This window comes from Leptonychotes weddellii, chromosome 7 (genome assembly GCF_054177405.1).
Source record: "Leptonychotes weddellii isolate Sample4059 chromosome 7, ASM5417740v2, whole genome shotgun sequence".
Classification (NCBI taxonomy): domain Eukaryota; kingdom Metazoa; phylum Chordata; class Mammalia; order Carnivora; family Phocidae; genus Leptonychotes; species Leptonychotes weddellii.
In genome coordinates this window covers 52,440,453-52,456,336 of record NC_138375.1, presented here as the reverse complement: position 1 = coordinate 52,456,336, position 15,884 = coordinate 52,440,453, and the positions used below count along the sequence as shown (strand labels likewise).

At 42.2% G+C, this 15,884-nt stretch overlaps 1 protein-coding gene across 1 annotated transcript in view; it reads right to left on the bottom strand.

Moving 5' to 3' along the window:
• TENM2 (teneurin transmembrane protein 2) overlaps positions 1-15,884 on the bottom strand; it is a 1,103,161-nt gene that overhangs the window by 359,442 nt on the left and 727,835 nt on the right. The window contains exon 4 of the mRNA XM_081826284.1: positions 5,855-6,064. Coding sequence (XP_081682410.1) covers positions 5,855-6,064 — 210 coding nt within the window. The remainder of the gene's footprint in view (positions 1-5,854; positions 6,065-15,884) is intronic.

Here is a 15,884-nt window from a genome sequence, read left to right as displayed (position 1 = left end):
AATGGGATGCGTGGGTGGCTCAGTCGGTTAAGCATCTGCCTTTGGCTCAGGTCATGATGCCAGGGTCCCAGGATCGAGTTCCACATCAGACTCCTTGCTCAGCGGGGAGCCTGCTTCTCCCTCTGCCTGCAGTTTCCCCAGCTTGTGCTCTCTCTCTCTCTGAGACAAATAAATAAATAAAATCTTAAAAAGAAAAAAAAAAAAGAAACATAGGTCCTTCATTTCCCAGCTTTGTAATTTGGGCAAGTTACTTAATCTTGTGCTACAGTGGTCTCATCAATAAAATGGGTATGATAGCAAGACCTACTACCTTGGGATGTGGTGGGGGACAAATAAAAGTAAATGAAGCAAGGTATATAAAGTGCTTAGCTTAACAGCTAACATGAAGGGAGGAAAAGGGTCTCAGGCAGAGAGCCAAACCCTGTGTGGCTGTGCGTTTGGGACAGGAGCAGGTGCTGTCCCCGTGACCTCCACAGCCTTGAGACAGCATCCTGGACTTGTCCGTACTGCCCAGTGGGCTGAGAACTCCTCTGGAGGAGAAGCCGCCAAGGCCCACCCAGGGCTCCCACCAGGTTCTTCGTACTGACCTTAGCCACTACTTCTAGGGATGTACTGAAGCGGCGTTTTTCGGAAACTTCTCATTTAAAGGTGAACTATAAAGTTCTAAAGTACCTAAAAACAGATGCAACATGATACAAAATAGGCATATTGAATCTATTTTGTAAAATAAGTATATTTCCCCATGCTGGGACATTCCGATCTGCAGTCCCTCCTTAAACTATCCATTTTTTTCATCATACATGATGAAAAGCAGAAAATTGATAAAACAAAGGGAGTTACTAAAGATATTGGTTACTTAACTTGTTTAATAAATATTGAGCAACTGCTATGAACGCAAGATCAGAAACCCTGCGGTGGAGGCCTCTGTATGATGGAGTGAAGCTGAGAGGAGAGAGCAAAGCCTACAGAGAACAGAAGATGACATTTAAATACAGTACTTTAGGAGAGGTGGCAAAATCACCTCACAATGTACAGACTTTTAAAAAATGAGTCAGTCTCATCAGCACAGTACAATCATCAATGTGCATAGTAATTGCTGTGAGCTCTTCAGAAAACCCAAAACTAAATTGAATTACAGTGAGCGTAGCTGCTTAAGAAGGAAAGGGAATTTATAGTAGAGGAAAAAAATCTCCCCAAACCCAAAATATATAAGGAGAAGAAGTTTCATTAATTTAAAAAAATTCTGGGGACCCTCTTCTTGCTCGTCTCAAATCCAGCCCCATGGATGTTGGGGAGGGGGCCCAGATGAGCAAAGGCTGTCCTGGAACCCTGGGCTTTAGTGTTCATCAGAGGATTGAAGTTCTTCCGTATCTATAGCTGTCAAGACAAAGTTATAACCTAGAACATCTGTTTTTAGAGTTCTGACTACAATCTCAAAGTCAGTTAATTCCCATAAAAATTTAGTTACGAGCAATGATATTTAAGGCCCGTTGCCAATGGGAACGCGGTGTACATGGCCCTTTAGTAAAACTAAGGTTGATCCATGGATCAAATCAAATTTTATCCCTAAGCTGGGCAATGTTTGGATATTTGTAGAATTGCCTTTTAACTCAAAGTGTTTTGTATGGCTTATGTGGAGGGTGTTTACAAGAAACTTTGACAGGAAATTCTTTAGCATATGTATTTTGCAGGTTACTGAGAATTCAGTCATCGGGATGCACACATTATCTCCTTTAAGACAAATTTCTTTCTGGCTTCCCTATGAGGATTCATAGAATTTCCCTGAAAGCAGTTGATTTGTTTTTATCTCATGAATGTTATGTATCTTATCTGTGTTTCCCTTTTCGCTTTGGTTTCTAGGAAGCTCAGAATCAAGTTTTCTATCTTAAATAATGAAATGGGACGTTACATATGAGCCTATTTGTCTGTTTCCCACCCTGCTACATTTTTTTTTCCTTCACCCTTACTGTGTCATCTAGTTATAGTTTTCCAGTTAGAGAGATTTGTTCTAAGCTGTCACACATTATGTGGGAGATGTAAGAAAAGGAACGAATGGATGGATGGCTGAATAAATGAATGAATAAAGGAAGCTTTTGCTTTATGATGCTAAATAAATAAGACAATCCTTAAGTTAGGTAAGCAACTGAATTCTTGGACCACTCAAGGAAACCTGAAGCTCGCTGATTTTGATGTACTATTTTTGTTTATAATTAAGACATTGCTTTTTTTTTTTTTTTTTTTAAAGGGCTTGGGACACCTTTAATGCACTCAGTGACAAACGGAGATTTTCCAACTGGGACAGCTCCTTCGGCACATAGGACCTACTGAAAGTGTCCTGGCAGAGGCATCCAAATTACATTTCTTCTCTGTAGCTTGATGTTACTACTGAGAGTTCTAAACCCTTTAGTTAGACTTAAGAAAAACAAAAACAAAACTCAACCAATTATGAGGGGAGGTGAGCCACTGTTTTTAGATTATAATGTGGCTGCGCGTGTATTCTGATTTGGAAGTCTTAGTCCTCCATCTGCAGAAGCCTCCATTACGCTGCTGGGATCCAGATTTTTTTTCCAGATGAGTTATTTCATAGGATTTGAAATTATGCTTTTGTATACAAGAAACATCTCTGGAGCTCACCCACCCTGGCAGAAGGTCAGAACACGGAGAGCTCAACTATCTGGAAGAAAATGCTTAAGGGGAGGGGAAAATGCCACTCTTCAAAGCATCTCAGTAGCTCTTCCTGGATATCTGCTCGACTGGCATAGATGGAGTGTTAGAGCAATTTGGCTCCAGAGGTGCCCAGGTTTTAGTACCGTCCACTAAAGAATGCGCTACAGTCACAGAAAATAATGACAGTCAAGTCACAAAGGTGAGGTTTTGTTGTTGCTTTGAGGATGTTTTCATGTTGTCAAAAACATTTTAGTTGTGTAGTTTGTGTCCAGTTTGTCTCTTTAGAACAGAGGCTCTTTGGGCAGGAAGTGTGCATGCGCAGTGACTCTCCTTAGTGATGAGCTTCACTACTGTCAAGTATTAACAGCAACGATAAGGGGGCAGCAGCAAATAAATTTTTTACTGTCGTGTATAGGCTGGACATGCTGGAAGAGGTTTTATTTCACCTAAGAAAGAGACAAAGATCAAACTGCGACCAGATCTTCAGAACACAAGGTCACTGACAAGAGACCAACTTAAAAAAATTCTGTGCAATTAACCAGCTAAACAGAACACAACCACTCACACGGTCGTTTGATTTGTGCCAAGATGCCTACGGAAAAATCCAGCCCCTTTCATCACAATCAATTCAGAACACCCAGGCCCAGCTCTGTACTTTGCATCTTCTGTGTCGAACTCTATTTTCAATCCTTTATGTCAAATTTAAATTCATGGAAACTGCATTCTGATCTTGATAGAATGCCCAATTCGCCTTGGACCCCAAATCCATTCCACGGAGACACAGACACACAGACACACACACACACACACACACACACACACACACGCACTCACCTAGGAGCACACATATTTGCACTTGATTTGCACCTACTTAGCTAAACCTCAATCAAGAAGTTTGAATGACTGCCCAGTGGCCAGAGCTGTAACAAGTTTTCAGAGAAGTACCTGCTGAAAACAAGGGTATTGCGCAATTGGATATTCACCCCTCAGGTGAAGAAATCATATCACACAGCTCTTGTTTGGGATGAAAATGGACCCTCAAATGTTCTGCAGTATTTCCCCTGTTACTGAAGTTTAAATAGCTATCAATCTTAAGTGAGCTGAACAAATTGAGGTGAGTGATGAAAAATGGCTAAGTTTGACTCTGAACACACAGATCTGTTGTGTCCACCAAAATGAGGTCTTGATTAAGCAGAAAGCCAACAAAAATACTCTACCAACAACTTATAATCTGATACAATGTCAAAAAGAAAAGAAATCTCTCAGTGTTATCACTGAGAAAATATTCTGGACGGCTCTCAGATACAAACTGACCTCTCTTCTGGAAATCATCTTTGCCCAGCTATCCATATATGCATAAAAGGATATAGTTTTTAAAAGCTCATTTTCTCCCTAATAATTGTCTGTTTTTAAAAAGCTATCAGCAGGTGCACCTCATTTCAAAAGCCTCTTGTCCTTCATAATACAATATTCATCACGATTACATAGTATGAAATAAAAAGCAGCAAAACATAAGCGAGGATAGTTCAATTAAATGCAACATAATCTCTGCAGCAAAAAAAAGAAAAGAAAAGAAAAGAAAGAAATGGCTCTGTAGCTAAAATCAGGTTCCGATGAAAGAAAAAAGGGAATATATTTCCACATATTTTTAATTATATAGAATTTCCTCAAACATGATTTTTCATAATATATTCCATTAAGTTAACATCACATTTGAAGAAAGAGCATTTTCCGATTTCATTTTAAGCCTGATTTTGAGCAATTACAGTGTCATTGTTCCGCGGTAGAAAGGTTGAATTCATTTACTGTGTGGTTATGCTAGTTATGATTGATGTCTCTTCTCCAAATGATAAACCAATCACCCCAATGATGTAATGTCATTTTAAGAGTGCCATAATCACATTTCTCTCAAACTAGAAACTCTGATGAGTTCTAATAAAGATTTATGGTAGATTAAAGGCCTTTATAATATCAACAATGGATTGCTCATTTGATGAGAGATTTGATTAGGTAATTTTTTTTGAAAAAGAATACGAGTTTACTAAATATATCAGGCCTGGCTTTGAAGAAGGGCATGGGCCATCATAAGTAGCAGTCCATCATCCCATCTTCAGAATGAATCATCTTCAGTGCATTTGGGAGGTCCTTTCTAATTGTAGAGGTTGAGGCCGGTGGTGGCATATTCTCATGGGTGAAGCCAAAACCCAATCTCATCAAGGTACACTCTTGGCATGGAAAGCTCTGTACTGCCTTTGATGGGATATGTTAATGAATACCATGAGGGGCCAATTCAGAAGGTAACTCCAAAGCCGTTGGGTCAGGATCAATCAATTTCTGCAAATGTCTCTCCTTGGGCCATAGGTACTTAACCCTAGGTGTGGCCCACTCCTGTGTTCATATGTTTTGTGAATATTTCACCAACAAGGCAAATCAAAATAAGGCATGATTATTGCTGAGCCTGGGGCAATTCTACTTAAGATCTAGAGATTGGGAGCTAAGACAGTAACCCCAAAATCCTCAAAGGTGGGACAGAACCTTGCGGCCAGTCCCTTTGCTTGGTGCAAGTGAAAACTACAATGAGAACTCAGGCTTTAGAGGCAGGATTTATCATGGTACCATGTGATCAGCTTGTTAAATTCAAGTGAAGTGGCACATGCAGAGGGTTATAGGAGAGGTCACCTCCTGAACACTTCAGACTTGGCAAGGCATTCGGTATTCATGTCAAGGGAACGCATTTTAATCACAAAATCATCTAAACAAGCAAGGAAGAAAAAGTCAGAAGCCAGCCATCAAAAACCAAGAGATCTGAAATGCACACAAATTGGGCACGTGAGGGTGTCCAGGGTCACTCGGCTATGACCAGAATTGTAGTAATACAAAATTCAATATTCCATTGTCTCTCGGCACTTCACCTTTGAGACCTGCATGCTCTCATGTGCAGCAGTGGGCAAATTCCTCCCACGGAAGGAGGCCCAAGCCCTGTTAAGATAAGCAAAACCTCGTCAGTAACTGTGACCTTCAATAAATGCGTCTTGGAGTTGCAATGCCACAAAGCGACAAGCATGTTTCACCTGATGCTCCCCACACCGCCTTTTCCCCAGCCCTGGATTCAGGGCTGTCATTTTGCCAGAGACTCAAGAATGTCACACAGACAACAGCGCGCACTCAGACACCACAGTTTCCTTACCACTGCTGGAGGCTTGCTGGGGCCCTGAGCATGCTCTGAGCAGGTATGAATTGGGGGAGAACTCCTCATCAGGGTTGGTGTCCATGATTTGATGGGAAGTGTTGCTGTCTAGCAATGGCATCTGGCAGCTAACTGGTGGAGGATTATGGGAGCTAGGCAGCTGAGCAGATGGGAGGAGGCTAGACGAGGATGTAGGTGGAATGGGACGACCTGGGAAAGAGGACAGAGGGGTCAAAGGTCAGCAATGAGTGTCATGAGAGCATCCAGAGAAAGTTACATTGAAACCACCTCACAATATAAATATCTAAAAAATTAAAGAGAGAAAGAAATGCTCCAGATGTATTTTCTTTCAAGTGGTTTGATGTTTCTCCAAATGTCCAAATTCATACTGCAGGTAGCTGCGTATTTCACCAAATGGGCATGAGTGGAAATATCCATCTAGACGGCTGAAATGCAACCAGTCAGGAAAACATGCACTTCTTTCTATCTTCCCTGCCACAGTCCTACTATAATTCCCCATCATCTCTCATTGGACTATCTTCTTGCTGCTCTCCCTGCTTCTCCTCTTGCCATACACCCATCTAATCCCCACTGTTTGCATCCCTTCTCCAAAGAAATCAGGTCCTATCGCTCTCCTGCTTGGCACCCTCCAATGGCTTCCCATTACATGTGGAAAGAAACTGAAACTCCTTATGATGACTCCTTATGATGATGTTCTGCCTCTCTGGCACAAACGGCCTCTCCTACCTTGCCCCCAGTAGTGGCCTTACCACTCGCCACTCAGCCCCTTATTCCCTAGCCAGCGTGGCCTTCTTTACCTCTGCTGCTTCAGCATGCCAGACCCTTCTGTCCTCTAACTCTTTATGCTTCCCGCTTCCTCTATGTGGAATATTCTCCCCACCTGCCACCTTGCTGATAAGCCCTTTCTCTTGAAACTTTTCCTGTTTGCCTCCTTCCAAGTTTCTCACCCATACGCTCTATCCTATTAGCCTGTTTACATTTCTTCACAGTCCTTATTACTATCTGAAGGTGGACATCTGTCTACATTATTCCCCCTGTACCCTCAATATTTTCCTAACGAATAGCACCTGTTGAATAAATGAGCAAATGAACAAGATAGACTCTAACCAAATTAGTTAGTTTAGGGTAGAAGTAGAAAGGGCCACATATGTGCATCCTAAAGAATTGGCCAATGCCCCCATTCTCTTGACCACCATTTGTTTTTATTTTTATTTTTTTAAGATTTTATTTATTTGCGAGACAGAGAATGAGAGACAGAGAGCATGAGAGGGAGGAGGGTCAGAGGGAGAAGCAGACTCCCTGCTGAGCAGGGAGCCCAATGTGGGACTTGATCCCGGGACTCCAGGATCATGACCTGAGCCGAATGCAGTCGCTTAACCAACTGAGCCACCCAGGCACCCGACCACCATTTGTTTTTATTTTTGTTTTGTTTTGCATATCACGGGGGAAATCCTACAAAGCACAGCTACTCCAGGCCATGAGGAGGAGTGGCCAGCCTGGCAGGTGGTGGGCAGTAACTTGGAGTTGTCCTTGGGTCAAAAAGTTCTCCTTCCACACAGAAGGCTGCTGCAACCTCTCTTTCACATGGCAGGGAGCTCCTGGCAGCCAAATTGCTGAGTGAAGATAATTGGTGTGTGTACTTTCACCTGATTCACCCTTATGTGTTGGGGTCCTTGTGATTGCTTGCCTGCTGGTGTGTTCATTTGGGAAGCTCAGAAAAATGAGCCAAGAGTAGCAGCCCACGGGATATGCCCTAAAGCTGGAGGTGTGGAAAGAAGGGTAAGGTGTTGAGAAAGCAAACTCAAGAATCTGGTTAGAGTTTCAACTCAGGCAGGAAGTGTCAGAAGAAATATGTTTTCCTGCTTTTAAATGTACTACATATGCAAATACATTTTCAGGCACCTCAGATGGATGCCATTTTTTTGTTGCCACTTTTATAACTGTCTTTCCTGATCTATTCCTCGGTGCATTAAATGTTATTGATAGATCAATTTCCTTCAATAAAATGGGAGTGCCTCTTATGTATACTCCGCTGGATATTGAGAACACAAAAATAAGCAAGACATCATTGTTACCCACAGAGAGCTCACAGTCGAGTGGGGGAGGCAGACAGGTAAGTATATCATTTCAGTACCAGGTAATAAAGAGGACAGTGGCATGTGGAGACATAGTGCTGTGGAGGCAGGAAGAGGGACACTTGGTCCAGCCTGGCCAGGGAGAGGTAAGGGTAGATAGTCCAACAAGGTTTCCTGGGGAAGTTGATGCCTGAGCAGTTTTTGAGAGAAAAGGAGATGGACTTCTGGTAAGAGGAAACTCGACGGGTTGCACAGAGCCACCCACCCAGCACTAGTCTGTTACTTTTTTGAGGGTAGGAGTTGCAGAAAGAGACAGGGAATAAGAGACTCCTACAGCTCAAGTGTTTGGGGCTCCTGTCCAGTAACACAACTGAAGAATCATCATCCCTGAAATAGAATAATGGATAAACAGAATTTGGCTTGAAAGATTCAATTTATATCTAACAGTTTGGGAGCCACGTAAGGCACAATGTTCTTGCCGGATGCTCCAGCAAAAGTAGCCTGGACATGTCAGAGTTTCATCAGAATTGGGGCTAACATTTAATCCACATTTCTCCCATAGCTCTCCCTCTACTAACTATCATCACGATTACTATTTTAACTGCTCATGTTTTTGGGCAATGACTATCTGCCCCTTTATATATAGTATCTCTCTGAGGTTAGAATTATTATAATCCCCGTTTTGTAAATGAGGAAACTGAGGCACAGAGCAGTAAAATTGCCTAGTTAGCAAGTGACAGGGGCCAGGAGTCACACTCAGGTTTATGTGTTCCAAAATCCACCCTCTCACTACTCTGCATGGTGTTTGCCCTAACAGCATGATGGGGGTGGGGGGGGGGAAGAGGAAGACATACAAGGAGGGGGGAAGGTTGATTTACAAATCATGTTTCCAGTTTCCCATCTCCCAGTCCCAAGGCACTCTCAAGATTTCAAGTAAGAAACATTTCTTTGAATAAATGGTTATTTATAGCAGCTATCATCTGGCAGAGTTCAAAGCTTTTCTTGTAATTTTGTTATGAAGTTCAAAGTGGTTCCTTCACAGCAGTGTTACCCTGTGCCTTCTTCTAGGCCCCTGAATGTAGACGTGTCCTGACCAGGGCCCTGTGAAGTCAGTGTTAACGTCCATTTAGCAGCAAGGCTCTGGTAGGAACAGATTTTAACTCACAATCAATAGGCTTTAATGTTTGTATTATTGAGGCATATCTGGAAATGCATGTTGAAGAACAAGAATGGCTGGAAGCCAATTTTTTAAATTCCTTTGAGTGACTGAGGTGGAACTGAAGTTCAAGTGCAATTTTCCAGGAGCCTGATATGATAGTTGCTGTGAAATCACTCTTTACATGAACTTTCTGAAATTTTGTTCAGCGTGAATTCATTTCATATAGTACAGACAGAACTGCCTTTTAATTTATACAAATACAGACAATGGAAGAGCACTCCTACCACAATGAAAGCACTGGGGTTACTTCAATGTACTGAAACACACATCACAGAATTGTCTGATTTCTGTTATTCCCCTGGCCTCTTTAAATCCGTGCTTTGGTAACTCCTTAAGCTCCTTGATAGTACCTCCCATTACTTGGGAAATTTCTCAGTCCCTAGATCTTCCCCCAATCAAATTGTATGGCGTTCTCTGTTTGCTATGTCATTTGCTAATTTTGTTCACTTATGCTACATTTTTCCCCCGACTATTCCAACTGACAGAGACCATCTGTATAGACACAAACAAGTTCCAAAGTACAGGGGAAAAAGTTGGAACTTATACAGGCTCACTTTATAGACCATGATTTCTTACTAAAATACCTAGTGTGGGGTGGGCATGTAACCAGGGGCTCTACACTTACCTGGTTCCTACTTTATGCACTACAGAGGCCTCCTGACCCCCAAACTATTTTTGGAGTTCCACTTGGAATGTGTATAGAGTCCCCAGCAAATATAGGGAAAACCGGTTTTAATTAATCTGTTAAAAAAGCAAGAGGAAACATGCAAAGGCAGCAATATGTCATTCATTAAACTCATATGGTCTTGTGTATGTGTGGGTGTGTATGTGTGTGTCTTTTCCAAGATCCCCATGTAAATCAAAGTCTAATTATCTGTGTGACTGGGCTCCCCCACAACCTTGAAAAGGGAGACTAATTTAGATTTTACTAATTTATCTTTTTCCAAATAAGTAAGATTTTGAGATAGTTTCAGCTCATGACATATTTCTGATTAAAAGACCTACAGCTGGACAAAGCATTTCCCTTGCTAATTCTGATAGATGGGTAGTCGCTGTTTGAAATGCTGCGTTGAGAAGGATTCTGGGTGCCCTGGTTCAGTGGGAAACAATGCCATGATCACTTAGAAAAATCACAGACCAGGAGTGGAGGTAAGGCAGCGGGTGCCGAGTTCTCATTTGCCAGCCCTGCTCCAGGCCTTCATTCACCAACAGCTTCAGCCATACCTGAAAACTTCATCCTACACCACCTGTGGTTGAAGTCACATTGTACTAATTCCCATTGTCTCAATTACAGAACCATTTTTCTCCTTAATCTGACCTGGATCCAACTCTAGTTCTCCAAGAAAGGGCTACAGTCTTCTTCCCATCCCTGAAGCAGTAAATGTTATCTATGAAATTGCTGCTCGGCTCATATCTTGTTAATACATTCACTAATTTAAGATAGGGAGCATGTTGCCGATCAATGCCCAAAATTCACTTAAAACAACTGGTTCCTTTTTCATTCAAAAGATTAATGGCAAGCAGATATTAAAATGTTCTGTGTAGACAATGCGTAATTGATCTAGGTAGTGATAGGGTGTCAGGATTTTTGGTGGAGGAGACAGATGTGTTCGGGAGATGGTAAACAGCAAACAAAAAAGCCAAAACAAACAAACAAATGAAAAACCTCAACACCAAAAAACCAAACCAAAAAAAACCACCAACCACCAACCCAGTACCAGGAACTATCAAATCCAAAATAATAATTTCAGTGACCATATTACTACTTATAAATGAGATCTCGCTTCATGCTAAGAACTGAGCAAAGATTTTGTGTGTATTTTTCTCTTTTAGCACCCACAAATTTTCTATGAACAAAGGACTATTATCATCCCCATTTACAGATGAAAAAACTGAGGCTTGGATGGGCTAACTTTCCTATCATTGCCCTGGTAGCAAGCGACAGAACTAGCTGGATTTGAATCCAGGCATTCTGACTCCAAAACTTAAGCCTTGAATGGTTCATTTATGATTTTCAAATCAGACAAGAATGATTGCTAAAAAATGAATGAGATGTGAACACAAACTCATTGGTCTCCTTCTGGAATGTACCACCGAGGCCATCTTAGGGGAGATAATTAACCAGGGGTAGAATCAAGGCTCCTCCCAGAAATAGCTGTAGTGACCAATCACGTCGAACAAATGACTTGTGAGGAGAGAAACCAATTCTCAAACCAGAAACTGGAATTCCTCTGTGGCTTTGTAAGTTCAAGAATTTAATAAAAACATAGCTTTTGTGGAGGTCCCTGGGTAGCTCCGTTGGTTAAATGACCAACTTTTGATTTCAGACTCTTGATTTCAGCTCAGGTAGTGATCTCAGGGCTGTGAGTTCAAACCCTGTGTTAGGCTCCACACTGGGTGGAGAACTTGCTTTAAGATTATCTTTCTCCTTCTGCCCCTCCTCACCTCTCTCTCTCTCAAAAATTAAAAATGAAAAAAAAAACCATAGCTTTTGTGTTAAAGTTGAGCATTGCAAAATAACAGTATTAACATAGGCAAAACAGTTGGTTAGCGAATCCAAGCAACCATTCTAATGATAGTCCCCAATACTTTATTCAGATACCTGATTAACCATTTTCCTCCCCCAAATGCTTGGGGTTTATGAAGCCCGTATTTTTGATGGGGTAAAAAAGCAAGGTACCTATTTGTGTAAAGAGGAATAATGTCAATATCTGAGATATTACCTTCCGTTTGCTTGTAATCAATGAAGTTTTTAGAAATATGGGCCGACTTGCTTTTGAGTTCCATGAGAACATTTGTCAGGAAATGCATCAGATTTTTGAAGTGTTCTGCACATGGGGTTTGTGGAGGGCTGTGTGGCGGAACATTCTTCACGGTATGACGGGCTCCAGTGAGGCACTGGGGCGTGGCAGCCAAGGTTACCGTCACAAAAGGCACAAGATACCCTGAACTTTAGCTGGACTCTGTGTCTCCAGCTGAAGGGACATGGATGAAATCACTGCACATCTGTTCAGCTAAGTATCTAGCTCAGGGATTTGATTTCTGCCCCTTCTATAATGACCGCAACACTATCCAGAGACTCAGGGATGTGAACCACACACCCAAGGGTCAGAACCAAGATGCACACTCAGGTTCATGAACTGCCAACACTACAATGGGCTACTCCTAAGCCCAGAGTTGCCTCGCACCGAAAGCCACCTATTAATCTGCCTCATCATCCAATTCATCCCGTTCTTAATTTTTACCCTGCCCCGAATGAAACCCTGGACTCCAATGGATGAGATCACCTGTCTTTTGCTAATGTTTGTTTCTGCCCTCATGCGTGCGGTATTTCTCTGCATTATGCACCCCATCCCTAACCTCTTGGCCTAATTGTTTCTGTCCTCCAAAGCACAAGTGAGGAATAGAGAGGCACAGACTTTGAAGCCAGGCTGACTGAGCTCTGCGGCTTTCTGTGTGAGTCTGAGTGCCCTACTTCACTCCTCTGGGCCTGTCTGATAATAACAATGCTGACTTCCCATGTTGTTGTGAATCCTGGAGAGAATACATATCAGGTCCCTAGAATTGTGTTTGGCCCATGGTAGGCGCAAGGGCCTGGATGGAACTAATGAGACTCGCAGCTTATTGTTTCCATCTCGTTCACAAGCACCTGCTGTGTGTGCATGGCTGTGCCATAGTTAGGGAGGCTCTGAGAGATGCTGAGGCTGGACCACTGCAGCCATCTGACCACTCAAGGGAAGAGGCTGCCTGGGAATGGAGTCAACAGGGAGGCAAGCGGAGATGTGATAAGAAGGGGGAGACATTCCCAATGGTGTCAGTAGAGTACCTGGAAGCAGCCAGGCCTGAAGCAACATAGCCACTAAGCTTTTCAATATATGAACTGATTTATTCTCCACCCTACCTTCATTTTGTTGTTGTTGTTTTGTTCTTTAAGCCAACTTGAGTTGATTTTTGTCACTTAGAACCAAATGCATCCTGCCTAAAACTCATCATCCAGCCCAAGTGAGAAAATGACTTGGCCAGTGCCACACGGTTATTTAGTAGAACTGAAAACAGATTCCAGATTCTGTCTCCAGTATTTTAAGAATTTCATGTTCTGAAAGCTGACACCTTTAAATCACAAGAAATCAAACATGTGGGGTCCCAGAGAAACCACTTATGGTGGAAGGTATCTAGATTTGTAAGAATACTGAGGGCGCTAAAGGGGAGGAGAGGAGAGATACGGGCAGGTAGCTGACTACTTGTTACCCATCAAGCATGTGCTGCAGCAGCTGTTTGTCCTCAGCTTTGGAGAGAAACTCAGATCACCTTCTAGCTGGTGCCGGGCCTTACATACACCACACAGATCTTGGGGTAGGGTGAGAGGGATTCAATTTCTTATCTACATCTTACATTTTTAAAAAAGAACAGAGACAGTAGTCTCGATTATAATTGTAGAATGCAGAATGACCACAATGAATATAGCATCTTAAAATAAAAATATAGACATATATACATTCATATTTTATATTGTTATCACAATATATATATATATTCCCTGTAGCAACCTGCTTATATTTAGTGCTGATATTAGGTTGGATCAGTCGTCCTTAGCAGGGGACAATTTTGCTCCCCAGGGGACATTCGGCAATGTCTAGAGACATTGTGATTGTCAGAATTTGTTGAGGTGGGGAGAGGATGCTACTGGCCTGTAGGGGGTAGAGACCAGAGACAGTGCTTAACATCTTACAATGCAGAGAATAGTTTTCCACGACAAAGAATTTCCAGGCCCAAAATGTCAGCATTGCTGAGGTTGAGAAACCCTGGGTCCGCTGGAGTGATAGCTTTAGATTAGTAACTTGATGTTACGTGGTCCATCTTTATACTCTTTTTTCCAATTGATAAGAATTGGACGGATATTAGAAGTGAAAAATTTGATTGAGCCAGCTCTTTCCCCCACCCAAGAAAAGTTTAAGCAAATAAGCTTACACTGTTAATGGGGAATTTCTGTTAGAGGGCAGGAAAATTTCCTCAGGCAGAATCTAAGTCATCACTGAGTGAAGTTACAACATGCCTTTCTCCGGAGCCAGGCAAGACCTGTTTGTCAAGAGATAGTTGGGCTCTCTTCATAGAGGCAAGAGATTCAGGGAAGAGTGTTCCGACTCAGTTGTAGCTTACTGAACCTCACCTGAGGAATTTTCAAGATGACGCTTCGTGTCTTGTCAATGAGGCAGTATCAACCTAACTCGTTCCATATCACCTCGTTTGAATTTTTATTTTTACAGAAGACCTAACTGCCCTCTTCACTCACATTTCGCTGAACTCAGTAAAGCCCAACTAAGCATTTCTTGGAAACAAAGTGTTTTCAGATGGCCCTGACAAAGCCGTCCCGATTGCACACAAGCTATTATACATGAGTTACTGGAAGAGTGACGAGCTGTTGGCCTTGCCCCAGGGAGAGGGCCTCTTTCAGGAGCACTAGCATGAACTGTCTTCACGGCGTGGGGCTCCGTGCAGTTGGGTGTTGTTACTACATCTAACAACTTGCATGTTTATATGTCACATCTTCCTGAAAGCATTGCATTTTGGAAGGTGTCAAATATAGTTCAGGCTAGAGATGGAAGGTGGAGTTTATTTTTGAATATGAGTTCTGTCATTTTCTAATGCCAGACCTTTCATGTTCATGAGGTGAAATGCAGTGAATCTGTGCAGCTTCCCCTTTTGAGGACACAAATCCACTTTACCTATGGTGACATAACTGCCCACCAAAGGGTAATAAATCCTTAAATACCTTCTGGCCAGAAATTCCCAGTTGCTTGATACATATACCCTAATTACATCCCCCAGCTCCTTTAAGATGACATGCCATTGTTATTTTGGTGATGTGTAGGTGTCTAGATCAGTGCTGTCCAATAGAACTTTCTGTGTTAAGGGGCATGATCTATGTCTACCATGTTTAATACATGGAGCTATTGAGCCCTTGGAACGTAGCCATATATGGCTAGTGGTTAGCACATTGGTCAGTACAGTCTAGATTATGCTCTAGCTTCCCAGTTTCTGATATCTCCTATGCTCCTATGTATCTCCCCTTTGTCTAAGAGCCAACATATTTCTGAATGTGCAAATTTGCTCACATCATGCTTCTTCTCTCAATTTTCCCAAGACTACCCACTGCCTACATAAAAAGGTTCCAACTCTTATATGGCAATCCTCTCTTGCCAGGCCTCCCCATTCCCTATACTCCAACCACATCAAAGCTACTATATTACTGAATATCTATCTTTCCCTCCCTGTGTATGGTAGGTATTCCCTTCTCATAGGCAGTCTCACCTTCCTCCTGAACACCTCCTTAAAGACTCAGCTCAAAAATAACCTTTATGAAAGTCTTTCCTAATCACCTCACCCAGAGGTGCCCAGGACAAACTTTTATCATTGTACAACTGACCCTTGAGGAGCTGACACTGCACACAGTCAAAAATCCACATATTTTTTTTGGGGGGGGGAGGGAAGGACAGAGGGAGAGGAAGAGGGAGAATCTTTATTTATTTATTTATTTATTTATTTATTTTTTATTCTTATGTTAATCCCCATACATTACATCATTAGTTTTAGATGAAGTGTTCCATGATTCATTGTTTGTGCATAACACCCAGTGCTCCATGCAGAATGTGCCCTCCTCAATACCCACCACCAGGCTAACCCATCCTCCCACCCCCCTCCCCTCTAGAACCCTGTT